The sequence below is a fragment of the Salmo salar genome, chromosome ssa10 (genome assembly GCF_905237065.1).
Source record: "Salmo salar chromosome ssa10, Ssal_v3.1, whole genome shotgun sequence".
NCBI classification, from domain to species: Eukaryota; Metazoa; Chordata; class Actinopteri; order Salmoniformes; family Salmonidae; genus Salmo; species Salmo salar.
The window spans coordinates 115,734,705-115,749,000 of NC_059451.1; the positions used below are offsets into that span (position 1 = coordinate 115,734,705).

The 14,296-nt window shown below is 46.3% G+C and overlaps 1 protein-coding gene across 1 annotated transcript in view; it reads right to left on the reverse strand.

The window, feature by feature from the left end:
• Window positions 1-7,361: 7,361 nt before the first annotated feature.
• Window positions 7,362-14,296, reverse strand: part of LOC106561624 (PDZ domain-containing RING finger protein 4) — a 200,805-nt gene continuing 193,870 nt past the window's right edge. The window contains exons 7-8 of the mRNA XM_045688468.1: window positions 10,783-10,872; window positions 7,362-9,676 (exon numbers count right to left, since the gene is read on the reverse strand). Coding sequence (XP_045544424.1) covers window positions 8,093-9,676; window positions 10,783-10,872 — 1,674 coding nt within the window. The 3' untranslated portion in view covers window positions 7,362-8,092. The remainder of the gene's footprint in view (window positions 9,677-10,782; window positions 10,873-14,296) is intronic.

Consider the following 14,296-nt stretch of genomic DNA (forward strand, 5'->3'; position numbering starts at 1 on the left):
GGTCCCAGCCACAATGGCTAACCGCGTTGCGGGCTACGTTCAAGGAAACCCTACTAGCTTGACATAGGCTAGCTGTGACGCCAAATAATTCATCAGACCCGTCCTTGGTCGTCAGGATCACTGGAAAGAGACAAGTAGTTGACATACATATTGGTATTAAAATGCAAATCATTAGTTATCTATCTAGCTACATATCACATGAATTGTGCAATAAATATCATAGCTAACGTTATCTAGTTAAGCGCTAGCCAGTCAGTCAGTGGTGCTGACAGATTGAAACTGGTATCAACAAAACGTGTTTCACTCTATCCCATAAAACATGACATTGCTAACTAGGATTCATTTAGCTAATAAAATGTTAAAGTTTATTAGGAAGTTGAATTAATAAGTTAGACACTCACCATACAACTTTGCTAGGTAGCTAGCTAGACAGCTTGGTTTCCATTTTCCAACAGATATTTCTAATCCAACTGATTGGTCATAAAAAAACCCTCTGGTGAACGGTTTCCTAGTGGCAATAAATATTATTGTGCCAAAGGTTTGCTGCAGATTCACCACTAGTGGCAAACGTTTGCAAACTTTTGGCAACATTTTGTGGCACACTATTTAGTTTGCAGCAAATTTGCCACAAAGATAAAGGGGCAGCCCTTTAATAACCTCTAGGGGCAAGGGGGCAGTATTTTCACGGCCGGATGAAAAACGTACCCAATTTAAACAGGTTACTACTCCGGCCCAGAAAATAGAATATGCATATTATTAGTATTAGTAGATTTGGATAGAAAACACTCTGAAGTTTCTAAAGCTGTTTGAATGGTGTCTCTAAGTATAACAGAACTCATATGGCAGGCAAAAACCTGAGAAAAAATACAAGCAGGAAATGAAAATTTTGTGGCTGTACTATTTTCAAGTCATTGGCAATAAAACACACAGTGACAAAGGATTAATTTTGCACTTCCTATGGCTTTCACTAGATGTCAACGATCTTTATAAAGTTGTTTGAAGCGTCTATGATGAACAGAGACCGAATGAGAAGGAAGGGAAGTTGACGTCCCTGGGATGTCGTCACTTCATTATTGTGCGCACATGCGCATTCATGCGAGGCAAGACATTTTTCAAAACGTGTTTCAAGACACAGGAGAGGTCGGGTTGAAATATTACTGATGTTTCACGTTAAAAATGGACCAAAAGATTGATGCTAAACAACGTTTGACATGTTTGAACGAACATAAATAGATTTTTTTTTTACTTTTCGCCGTGACTTTTCCCTCCCCGCCCTTCATTTTGAGTAGCCTACCGAAGGCGCTAACAACACGGAACAGCATGGAGTTATTTGGACATAAATTATGAACTTCATCGAAAAAAACAACATTTGTTGTGGACCTGAGATTCCTGGAAGTGCCTTCTGATGAAGATTATTAAAGGTAAGGGAATATTGCTAATGTTATTTATGGTTTTAGATGATTCCAACATTTACATTTACATTACATTTAAGTCATTTAGCAGACGCTCTTATCCAGAGCGACTTACAAATTGGTGCATTCACCTTATGATATCCAGTGGAACAACCACTTTACAATAGTGCATCTAAATCTTTTAAGGGGGGGTGGTTAGAAGGATTACTTTATCCTACCCTAGGTATTCCTTAAAGAGGTGGGGTTTCAGGTGTCTCCGGAAGGTGGTGATTGACTCCGCTGTCCTGGCATCGTGAGGGAGCTTGTTCCACCATTGGGGTGCCAGAGCAGCGAACAGTTTTGACTGGGCTGAGCGGGAACTGTGCTTCCTCAGAGGTAGGGGGGCCAGCAGGCCAGAGGTGGATGAACGCAGTGCCCTTGTTTGGGTGTAGGGCCTGATCAGAGCCTGAAGGTATGGAGGTGCCGTTCCCTTCACAGCTCCGTAGGCAATCACCATGGTCTTGTAGCGGATGCGAGCTTCAACTGGAAGCCAGTGGAGAGAGCGGAGGAGCGGGGTGACGTGAGAGAACTTGGGAAGGTTGAATACCAGACGGGCTGCGGCGTTCTGGATAAGTTGTAGGGGTTTAATGGCACAGGCAGAGAGCCCAGCCAACAGCGAGTTGCAGTAATCTAGACGGGAGATGACAAGTGCCGGGATTAGGACCTGCGCCACTTCCTGTGTGAGGCAGGGTCGTACTCTGCGAGTGTTGTAGAGCATGAACCTACAGGATCGGGTCACCACCTTGATGTTAGTGGAGAACGACAGGGTGTTGTCCAGGATCACGCCAAGGTTCTTAGCACTCTGGGAGGAGGACACAAGGGAGTTGTCAACCGTGATGGCGAGATCATGGAACGGGCAGTCCTTCCCCGGGAGGAAGAGCAGCTCCGTCTTGCCGAGGTTCAGCTTGAGGTGGTGATCCGTCATCCACACTGATATGTCTGACAGACATGCAGAGATGCGATTCGCCGCCTGGTTATCAGAAGGGGGAAAGGAGAAGATTAATTGTGTGTCGTCTGCATAGCAATGATAGGAGAGACCATGTGAGGATATGACAGAGCCAAGTGACTTGGTGTATAGCGAGAATAGGAGAGGGCCTAGAACAGAGCACTGGGGGACACCAGTGGTGAGAGCGCATGGTGCGGAGACAGATTCTCGCCACGCCACCTGGTAGGAGCGACCTGTCAGGTAGGACGCAATCCAAGCGTGGGCCGCGCCGGAGATGCCCAACTCGGAGAGGGTGGAGAGGAGGATCTGATGGTTCACAGTATCAAAGGCAGCAGATAGGTCTAGAAGGATGAGAGCAGAGGAGAGAGAGTTAGCTTTAGCAGTGCGGAGAGCCTCCGTGACACAGAGAAGAGCAGTCTCAGTTGAATGCCCAGTCTTGAAACCTGACTGATTAGGATCAAGAAGGTCATTCTGAGAGAGATAGGAGGAGAGCTGGCCAAGGACGGCACGTTCAAGAGTTTTGGAGAGAAAAGAAAGAAGGGATACTGGTCTGTAGTTGTTGACATCGGAGGGATCGAGTGTAGGTTTTTTCAGAAGGGGTGCAACTCTCGCTCTCTTGAAGACGGAAGGGACGTAGCCAGCGGTCAAGGATGAGTTGATGAGCGATGCGAGGTAGTGGAGAAGGTCTCCGGAAATGGTCTGGAGAAGAGAGGAGGGGATAGGGTCAAGTGGGCAGGTTGTTGGGCGGCCGGCCGTCACAAGACGCGAGATTTCATCTGGAGAGAGAGGGGAGAAAGAGGTCAAAGCACAGGGTAGGGCAGTGTGAGCAGGACCAGATCTAGTGGTGATCATGGCGGCTATCTGTATAGCCTAGTGTATTTTTCTGACCAGAGTACTCAGATTATTGCAAAGTATGCTTTCCCAGTAAAGTTATTTTGAAATCTGTCAATGCGGTTGCATTCAGGAGAATGCATCCGTTATTCTTTGAATAACAGTTTAACCTCTCTAGGGTCGGCGGGACGAAATCGTCCCAGCTACTCAACAGCCAGTTGAATCCCGTGGCGCGTTATTCAAATACCTTAGAAATGCTATTACTTCAATTTCTAAAACATATGACTATTTTACACCATTTTAAAGACAAGACTCTTGTTAATCTAACCACACTGTCCGATTTCAAAAAGGCTTTACAACGAAAGCAAAACATTAGATTATGTCAGCCGAGTACCCAGCCAGAAATAATCAGACACCCATTTTTCAAGCTAGCATATAATGTCACATAAACCCAAACCACAGCTAAATGCAGCACCAACCTTTGATGATCTTCATCAGATGACAACCCTAGGACATTATGTTATACAATACATGCATGTTTTGTTCAATCAAGTTCATATTATATAAAAAAACAGCTTTTTACATTAGCATGTGACGTTCAGAACTAGCATACCCCCCGCAAACTTCTGGTGAATTTACTAAATTACTCACGATAAACGTTCACAAAAAACATAACAATTATTTTAAGAATTATAGATACAGAACTCCTCTATGCACTCGCTATGTCCGATTTTAAAATAGCTTTTCGGTGAAAGCACATTTTGCAATATTCTCAGTAGATAGCCCGGCATCACAGGGCTAGCTATTTAGACACCCACCAAGTTCAGCACTCACCAAAATCAGATTTACTATAAGAAAAATTGTATTACCTTTGCTGTCTTCGTCAGAATGCACTCCCAGGACTTCTACTTCAATAACAAATGTTGGTTTGGTCCCAAATAATCCATAGTTATGTTCAAATATCCTCTGTTTTGTTCGTGCGTTCAAGACACTATCCGAATGGTAAAGAAGGGTGACGCGCACGACGCATTTCGTGACAAAAAAATTCTAAATATTCCACAACCGCTGTTTAAAATCAATTTTTATGCCATTTTTCTCGTAAAAAAGCGATAATATTCCGACCGGGAATCTGTGTTTAGGTTCAAAGACGATAGAAAATAAAAACATGGGGTCGACTCATCCACGCGCCTCAGCCCATTGTCCTCTGATAGAGCACTTGCCAAAAGCGCTAATGTGTTTCAGCCTGGGGCTGGAATTACATCATTCAGCTTTTTCCCGCCTTCTGAGAGCCTATGGGAGCCGTAGGAAGTGTCACGTTACAGCAAAGATCCTCAGTCTTCAATAAACAGAGTCAAGAAGCTCAAGGAATGGTCAGACAGGCCACTTCCTGTAAGGAATCTTCTCAGGTTTTTGCCTGCCATATGAGTTCTGTTATACTCACAGACACCATTCAAACAGTTTTAGAAACTTTAGGGTCTTTTCTATCCAAAGCCAATAATTATATGCATATTCTAGTTACTGGGCAGGAGTAGTAACCAGATTAAATCGGGTACGTTTTTTATCCGGCCGTGCAAATACTGCCCCCTATCCCCAACAGGTTAATACTTTAACCACGTTTTATAATGAGTATTTTTTATAAATTCACTGGCAGTTTTGGGTGAGACACATTTTCTCAACGACACGCGCCAATGTAAAATGCTGTTTTTGGATATAAATATGAACTTGATAGAACAAAAATGCATGTATTGTCTAACATAATGTCCTAGGAGTGTCATCTGATGAAGATTGTCAAAGGTTAGTGCATAATTTTAGCTGGTTTTCTGCTTTTGGTGACGCCTGTCCTTGAATTGAAAATGGATGTGTGTACTTTTTTGGCTATGTACTCTCCTAACATAATCTAACTTTATGCTTTCGCCGTAAAGCCTCTTTGAAAATCGGACAATGTGGTTCGATTAAGGAGATGTTTATCTTTTAAATGGTGTAAAATAGTTGATTGTTTGAGAAATTGAAATTATTAGATTTTGTATGTTTTGAATTTCCCGCCTTGCTAGCAATCCCGTCAGTGGGATTAGGTTACCCTCGATCCCCAAGACAGCAACACATAATTGGGTTACAAGCAATATGGTGTCTTGTGAATAGAAAACTAGACGGAAGGACAGAGTCAACACAGTGCTGCAGAGGTTTCCTAAAGAAAAACAAAACAATAATTTATTCTCATTTCATTTTGCAATGATCACAATTATACCACACGTTTACCTGGCTACAAGTGTGCTAACTACATATTACTCGAAATAAGACCCTTGACGTAAAACAAATACAGGAGTTGGTTTCAAAGTTCAAATTTACAATATTTTAACTGAAAATGAGGCGTTTACAACAAGTACATATTATGCAGTACACTGAACCAGACTGGAATGTGTGTAGTTATTGTATATGGAAACCTGATTTCACAATTGGGAAATGTACTGCCAAGTTATGAGTCCTGCACACCGGCAGTCATCCAATCCATAACTAGTAAGTACAAGGGTACGGAGTGTGCGTGTGCTACTCAACGATCTGCCATTGTTAAAACATAGTACTCTTAACTTATTTTAAGGTGAAGCTTGAGCTCAACTTTGAGCAGCACCAGAGAACAATAGTCAGTTCATAACAAATGTTTTGAATTTAATTGGAAACTGTTTAGGTTATGTTGAGAAACTTTAACATTGTACAATATGGAAAAACAAAGGATAATGTGAACATAAATATGCTAAATCCTATGACGAGAGGGTGTACCAGTACTACATTGGAACTCCTGATGCATTGCAGTAATGTAATATAATACCAAAGAGGGGTAACATATCACAGCTTGTCTTCAAAGCCTCTTCAAATGGTTGCAAAGGGAAATGCAAATGGTCCACAGTTTTTTTGATACATTCTTGATTTGGCTAAAGTATCTCAACATTGGTCCCTTTTATGCAGGTAGAAAATGTAAGCATTCAATCCAACTTCTCTCTTTACTATATTGTTTCGAAGAAATGTATTATTATTTGGTAAATCAATGGTTGTACTTTTAGTTGGATGTGTGTGTGGAATCAGCAGAAAGTCCTGAACGTTAAAACTTAAACATTAGCCATTTGGATTTTCAAATAAGTGTTCACATCTTAAAGTTTTCGAACAGTCATTCTGATTCACATCTAAAATCACTTTTTGAGTGACTAAAATATCACCCATAATATCTGTTTTGGATAGAAATGGTCGAAATGTGAGAAACTTTTTCTCTCATGGCTAACAACCAGAAAGTAATTACAAAAAACAGACTGAGAAGGAGGGAAGCTTATATTCATGAGCTCACCTTGAATGGCATCTATTTGAAATGTCAAGCAACTTGGATGCAGTGAGCAGTGTTGCAGTAAAATCATCTCAAGCAAATTTGGTGATACACAAAGCAAGTCAAACAACATTGAAATTGCATTAATGATGTCAATCTTTTTTATATAAGTTTCCCTTTTGGCATGTCTCTTGTGATGCGGTTCACAGCAGTACTGATGGATGTGTTGACATGACGACTGCATCGGAGTTTTGAACGACCCTTCTCTTATTAAAATGAGAGAGTTAGAGTGATGTCACCCTATCCCCTTAATAATCCCACCTCCTGAATCTAAGTTTTTGACATGGTGGGGGGGACCAGTGACTCTATGATCAAACTTGATCAATGTAGAAGAACCAGTCATTTTTCATACTTTGATCTAGTTTCATCCAAATATTATCCAATTTCATGAAAAACATTATTTTGACTGTTCATGACCTTTAAAGGGATACTTCGGATTTTGGCAGAGGCACTTTATCTACTTCCCCAGAGTCAGATGAATTTGTGAATACCATTTGTATGTCTCTGCGTGCAGTTTGAAGGAAGTTGTTAATAGCGCAATGACTAAGTCTATGGGTATATTTTTTACATTTTTTTTAAATTTTACCTTTATTTAACTACGCAAGTCAGTTAAGAACAAATTCTTATTTACAATGATGGCCTACCCCGGCCAAACCCTAAACCGGATGACGCTGGGCCAATTGTGCTCCGCCCTATGGGACTCCCTATCACGGCCAGTTGTGATACAGCCTGGAATCGAACCAGGGTATGTATTGATGCCTCTAGCAATGAGATGCAGTGCCTTAGACTGCTGCGCCACTCGGGAGCCCAATCTGCTAGCATGCTAACTGACACCTATAGACTTCCAGTCATTGCGCTAACGCTAGTGAGCATTGGCTTGCGAAACTTTCCTCTAGCTTCCTTCATACCAAAATCCCGAAGTGTCCCTTTTAGGACAAATCAAATGGCTGGTTTATCAAATCTAGACCTGCAAGAAGTAGGATTTCTGTACTGTACATTCAATTGAACGCCTCTCCCCCTGAGGGAGTACATACAAATATTCTGACCTTTGTGGGTTGGAATCACTGCATAACAGAACAGAAATATGAAAATAATTGAACATTATGCAGGTAATTACATTTACAGGATGAACTAAGAAAAATAATTGCTCAGTAATCTCATACAAAAGTGTTTCTGGAACAGAGTGAAATAATGAAAAACAGATTTTTTTTAATGCCATGGAAACCATTGGATAAAATTCTTTAGAAAATGCTATTTTTCGGGTAACAAAGTTGTGAAAAATATTCCTATCGCCCTCATAAAAACGCCACATTGAACGAGGCAAGTATATAATACCACATGGGGTACTGTAGATCAGTGTTTCTCAAATTCCGGTCCGGAGACCAGCACCGGTCCCTGGGATGTTGCTCACCGGGGTAGGGCCATAGCTTGCTGGTTCCTGGTATGAATGCGGTTGAGAAACACTACTATAGATTGTTATGTGTTAGTTGTATATTATACAGTGGTGACCGATAGGAAGGCCTTATGTACTTTGGCCCTGGGGTCATCAGGGGCTTTGGCCCCGTGAGTCATCAGTTCCTGAATGGTCATCCAGTTGTCCAGGATCTTCTTGTTGCACTTCTTCATCATCTTCCTGTGGCTCAGTTCAATGATGTTGACCTCCTTGGGTCCTTCACTGCTGCTCTGAGGACTCTCCCTCAGGCTCTCCAGTCGGCTGCGCTGCATGAACTCCCGTCTCCTCCGCTGTTCTTTAGCCCTGACCAGATGCTGCTTCCTCTCCTCTTTACTCCAGTACCGCCCCATCTTCATCTCGGACATAGCATCGTCGTCCGTGGTCATCCCTCCGCTACGCTCCTCTTTGATCTTCAGGGCGCGTTCCCGTAGGATCTTGTCCCTGATGGGTCTCTTGGTAATGTAGCGCGTGCCGTCCGAACGGATTTTCACCTTCCATTCCATCTTAGGCTCGATGGCAGGGCTCAGCTGGGGCTCCTTGACCCCACTGAGCAGGCTGAGCTGGCTCTGGGCGTACTCCGCAGCTGAGCGCTGCTGAATCAGCTGCATGTAGCTCTGGTAGTGGCGAGCGTGGGCTGGGATGTTGACGTTGGGCTGGCGGTGCTGGGAGTCATGGGACGGGGATAGGTAAGGGATCTGGGAGGCCCTGGGAGGAGGCTGAGGCTTCACCTTCCAGTTCCCAAACCCACTCCTTTCGTTGTCTGCAGGGGCCACCTTGTCCGACTCTGAGGGGTAAAGGCTGTGATCGGGGCTGCTGGCCTTGCCTGGGATGGGGGCAGAGTGGAGAGGCCGGCGTTTGGGGCTGGGGCTGGGGCTGGCTGTGGTGTGGAGGCTGGCCAGGCTGCTGTGGAGGTTCCTCTGGTTGCTGAGGGTCACCATCCTCCTCTGAAGGGAGTGCTCAGGGGAGCGGTCCATTGCCAGCGGCGTGCTGCGAGAGCTCTCTGCAGTGTTGTAGGCACTCGAGCTGTCCTTGTCTGACTTCTCCGGCTTCTCCGGACACTCGTTGATGTCCACCAGCTTGCTTCTTCTAGGTGAGTCATTGCACCCCAGGTGGGAGCTTTGGTCCTTGGGTGTGGGGCAGACAATTTGGGGAAACACTTGCTGCCCCTGGTCCCACTGGGACCCCACCGGCCCCTTGCCGAGCTTGTGTGCCTGCATGATGTTCTGGCACTCTAGCTCGATGCTGCGGAGCTCGTCGTTGAGCATGTGGAGCTCACGCTGCACACCACCGGCCGGCTCCCCCAGCCTACACTCTATAGTGCTGCGTCTGCTATAGATCAGGTCATATTCTCCGCTGTTACGGATCTGACACTTCAGCTCCAGGAGCTGCTGGAACCGATCGCCATCCTCTGCAACATCCTCCTCTTCTTCCTCCTCCTCCTCTTCTTCCAGACGTGTGGGACAGTCCTGTCTGTCCCTCAGACACTGGGAGAGTCTCCGTTGGATGTGGGTTAGGAGGGCGTTGTGGTCGGGGGCGTCGATGCTGTTCCTTAACGACATCCCCAGCCCGCTGTCCTGAGTTCTGGAGGAACAGGTGGCAGTGATATCATCCTCTTCTCCATTGGCCTGTAATAAAGAAAAAATGATATAATCAGTACTGAAATTACCCCTAATGTAAAGAAATAGGTACAAATCTTGAATAAGATACATAACTATACTGAACAAAAATATAAATGCAACATGCAACCATTGGGTAGCCAGGCCAAGCCAATCAGAATAAGTTTTTCCCCACAAAAGGGCTTTAGTATTATTACAGCACTCCCCCCAGTGTAGTTTCTGAAATTTTGAACGTCTGAAATAGTTCTGAACTTCTAAGTCAGTGCTTTGGGTTCTCGACTGGGATTCCCTCCATTCTTGTGGAGTTCTGTACCACTACGGTTCTCCCCTGGGATTCCCTCCATTCTTGTGGAGTTCTGTACCACTACGGTTCTCCACTGGGATTCCCTCCATTCTGTGGAGATCTGTACCACTACGGTTCTCCTCTGGGATTGCCTCCATTCTTGTGGAGTTCTGTACCACTACGGTTCTCCCCTGGGATTCCCTCCATTCTTGTGGAGTTCTGTACCACTACGGTTCTCCTCTGGGATTCCCTCCATTCTTGTGGAGTTCTGTACCACTACGGGCTGCGCTGGGATTCCCTCCATTCTTGTGGAGTTCTGTACCACTACGGGCTGCGCTGGGATTCCCTCCATTCTTGTGGAGTTCTGTACCACTACGGGCTGCGCTGGGATTCCCTCCATTCTTGTGGAGTTCTGTACCACTACGGGCTGAGCTGAGATTCCCTCCATTCTTGTGGAGTTCTGTACCACTACGGGCTGCGCTGGGATTCCCTCCATTCTTGTGGAGTTCTGTACCACTATGCTGCCACTTTCCCCAATAGCTTTTCCGTCTTTGAACTTCCATATCTACCCATTCACAGCCTGCTAATCTCTCAGCAAAACACACCATTTTTCCAAGGGTATTACATATTTTCACAGGTTTTCAAAGAATCTGAGGGTGGACCATAGAGACCCTAAAAAAAATTCTATAGTACATAAACTCTTTGGTGTGTCACTTTAGTGATGAGCAGTTGTCTAGTCTACCATGCTTTACAGGTATGTGCAATGTGTGGGAGAGTGTAAGACAAATTGTGATAAACTCTTTGGCCTATACCTGCGGCAGTATGGTCTCACCTTCTCCTGTTCCTCCTGAAGTGCCTCTAGCTCCATCTCTTCTCTCTCCAAGAATTCACTGGGTTCATCATCCAACCACGCTTCCTCCAGCTAGAGAGATAGAGAGAGAGTGAGAGATAGAGAGATAGGATTTAAACCAGAATATGAGAAACCCTTACACCATCTAGCTGTCCGTTCTCAGCGGTGTGCACACACACTAGGGATGTGACAAATGGAAACATTTTCTTAACATTTAAACTGCCATTTTTTGGTGGATTTTCCATTAAAACGGTAAGAAAAATGTATAAAATCCCACGTTAATTCACAATGCAGCTGCACTGCTGCCAGCAGTGGTTTTGGTCTGACGGTGCGTCCCTTTCAGATGGTTAAGCGTTGCACCTGCACTACCATTACTGCACTTCAATTCCACCTTGCAAATTTTGGATTTCCTTTTCGTTTAACTTCTCAAAGAATTGACATACAGGACTTCGCTGCTGTTGCTTACCTTTCTCTGCCATTTTTCCACGACGATGACATTGTGGTGGAGAGTTGACTCCAAAATAATTTATTCCTCGACTCCTTGCATTTACATTTACATTTAAGTCATTTAGCAGACGCTCTTATCCAGAGCGACTTACAAATTGGTGCATTCACCTTATAATATCCAGTGGAACAACCACTTTACAATAGTGCATCTAAATCTTTTAAGGGGGGGTTAGAAGGAATACTTTATCCTATTCCAGGTATTCCTTAAAGAGGTGGGGTTTCAGGTGTCTCCGGAAGGTGGTGATTGACTCCGCTGTCCTGGCGTCGTGAGGGAGCTTGTTCCACCATTGGGGTGCCAGAGCAGCGAACAGTTTTGACTGGGCTGAGCGGGAACTGTGCTTCCTCAGAGGTAGGGAGGCGAGCAGGCCAGAGGTGGATGAACGCAGTGCCCTTGTTTGGGTGTAGGGCCTGATCAGAGCCTGAAGGTACGGAGGTCCCGTTCCCCTCACAGCTCCGTAGGCAAGCACCATGGTCTTGTAGCGGATGCGAGCTTCGACTGGAAGCCAGTGGAGAGAGCGGAGGAGCGGGGTGACGTGAGAGAACTTGGGAAGGTTGAACACCAGACGGGCTGCGGCGTTCTGGATGAGTTGTAGGGGTTTAATGGCACAGGCAGGGAGCCCAGCCAACAACGAGTTGCAGTAATCCAGACGGGAGATGACAAGTGCCTGGATTAGGACCTGCGCCGCTTCCTGTGTGAGGCAGGGTCGCACTCTGCGAATGTTGTAGAGCATGAACCTACAGGATCGGGTCACCGCCTTGATGTTAGTGGAGAACGACAGGGTGTTGTCCAGGGTCACGCCGAGGCTCTTAGCACTCTGGGAGGAGGACACAAGGGAGTTGTCAACCGTGATGGCGAGATCATGGAACGGGCAGTCCTTCCCCGGGAGGAAGAGCAGCTCCGTCTTGCCGAGGTTCAGCTTAAGGTGGTGATCCGTCATCCACACTGATATGTCTGCCAGACATGCAGAGATGCGATTCGCCACCTAGTTGTCAGAAGGGGGAAAGGAGAAGATTAATTGTGTGTCATCTGCATAGCAATGATATGAGAGACCATGTGAGGATATGACAGAGCCAAGTGACTTGGTGTATAGCGAGAATAGGAGTGGGCCTAGAACAGAGCCCTGGGGGACACCAGTGGTGAGAGCACGTGGTGCGGAGACAGATTCTCGCCACGCCACCTGGTAGGAGCGACCTGTCAGGTAGGACGCAATCCAAGCGTGGGCCGCGCCGGAGATGCTCAGCTCGGAGAGGGTGGAGAGGAGGATCTGATGGTTCACGGTATCAAAGGCAGCAGATAGGTCTAGAAGGATGAGAGCAGAGGAGAGAGAGTTAGCTTTAGCAGTGCGGAGAGCCTCCGTGACACAGAGAAGAGCAGTCTCAGTTGAATGCCCAGTCTTGAAACCTGACTGATTAGGATCAAGAAGGTCATTCTGAGAGAGATAGCAAGAGAGCTGGCCAAGGACAGCACGTTCAAGAGTTTTGGAGAGAAAGGAAAGAAGGGATACTGGTCTGTAGTTGTTGACATCGGAGGGATCGAGTGTAGGTTTTTTCAGAAGGGGTGCAACTCTCGCTCTCTTGAAGACGGAAGGGACGTAGCCAGCGGTCAAGGATGAGTTGATGAGCGAGGTGAGGTAGGGGAGAAGGTCTCCGGAAATGGTCTGGAGAAGAGAGGAGGGGATAGGGTCAAGTGGGCAGGTTGTTGGGCGGCCGGCCGTCACAAGACGCGAGATTTCATCTGGAGAGAGAGGGGAGAAAGAGGTCAAAGCACAGGGTAGGGCAGTGTGAGCAGGACCAGCGGTGTCGTTTGACTTAGCAACGAGGATCGGATGTCGTCAACCTTCTTTTCAAAATGGTTGACGAAGTCATCCGCAGAGAGGGAGGAGGGGGGGGAGGAGGATTCAGGAGGGAGGAGAAGGTAGCAAAGAGCTTCCTAGGGTTAGAGGCAGATGCTTGGAGTTTAGAGTGGTAGAAAGTGGCTTTAGCAGCAGAGACAGAAGAGGAAAATGTAGAGAGGAGGGAGTGAAAGGATGCCAGGTCCACAGGGAGGCGAGTTTTCCTCCATTTCCGCTCGGCTGCCCGGAGCCCTGTTCTGTGAGCTCGCAGTGAGTCGTCGAGCCACGGAGCAGGAGGGGAGGACCGAGCTGGCCTGGAGGATAGGGGACAGAGGAAATCAAAGGATGCAGAGAGGGAGGAGAGGAGGGTTGAGGAGGCAGAATCAGGAGATAGGTTGGAGCAGAGGGAAGAGATGATAGGATGGAAGAGGAGAGAGTAGCGGGAGAGAGAGAGCGAAGGTTGGGACGGCGCAATACCATCCGAGTAGGGGCAGAGTGAGAAGTGTTGGAGGAGAGCGAGAGGGAAAAGGATACAAGGTAGTGGTCAGAGACTTGGAGGGGAGTTGCAATGAGATTAGTGGAAGAACAGCATCTAGTAAAGATGAGGTCAAGCGTATTGCCTGCCTTGTGAGTAGGGGGGGAAGGTGAGAGGGTGAGGTCGAAAGAGGAGAGGAGTGGAAAGAAGGAGGCGGAGAGGAATGAGTCAAAGGTAGACGTGGGGAGGTTAAAGTCACCCAGAACTGTGAGAGGTGAGCCATCCTCAGGAAAGGAACTTATCAAGGCGTCAAACTCATTGATGAACTCTCCAAGGGAACCTGGAGGGCGATAAATGATAAGGATGTTAAGCTTGAAAGGGCTGGTAACTGTGACAGCATGGAATTCAAATGAGGAGATAGACAGATGGGTCAGGGGAGAAAGAGAGAATGTCCACTTGGGAGAGATGAGGATTCCAGTGCCACCACCCCGCTGGCTCGATGCTCTAGGGGTATGCGAGAACACGTAGTCAGACGAGGAGAGAGCAGTAGGAGTAGCAGTGTTATCTGTGGTAATCCATGTTTCCGTCAGCGCCAGGAAGTCTAGGGACTGGAGGGTAGCATAGGCTGAGATGAACTCAGCCTTGTTGGCCGCAGACCGGCAGTTCCAGAGGCTGCCGGAGA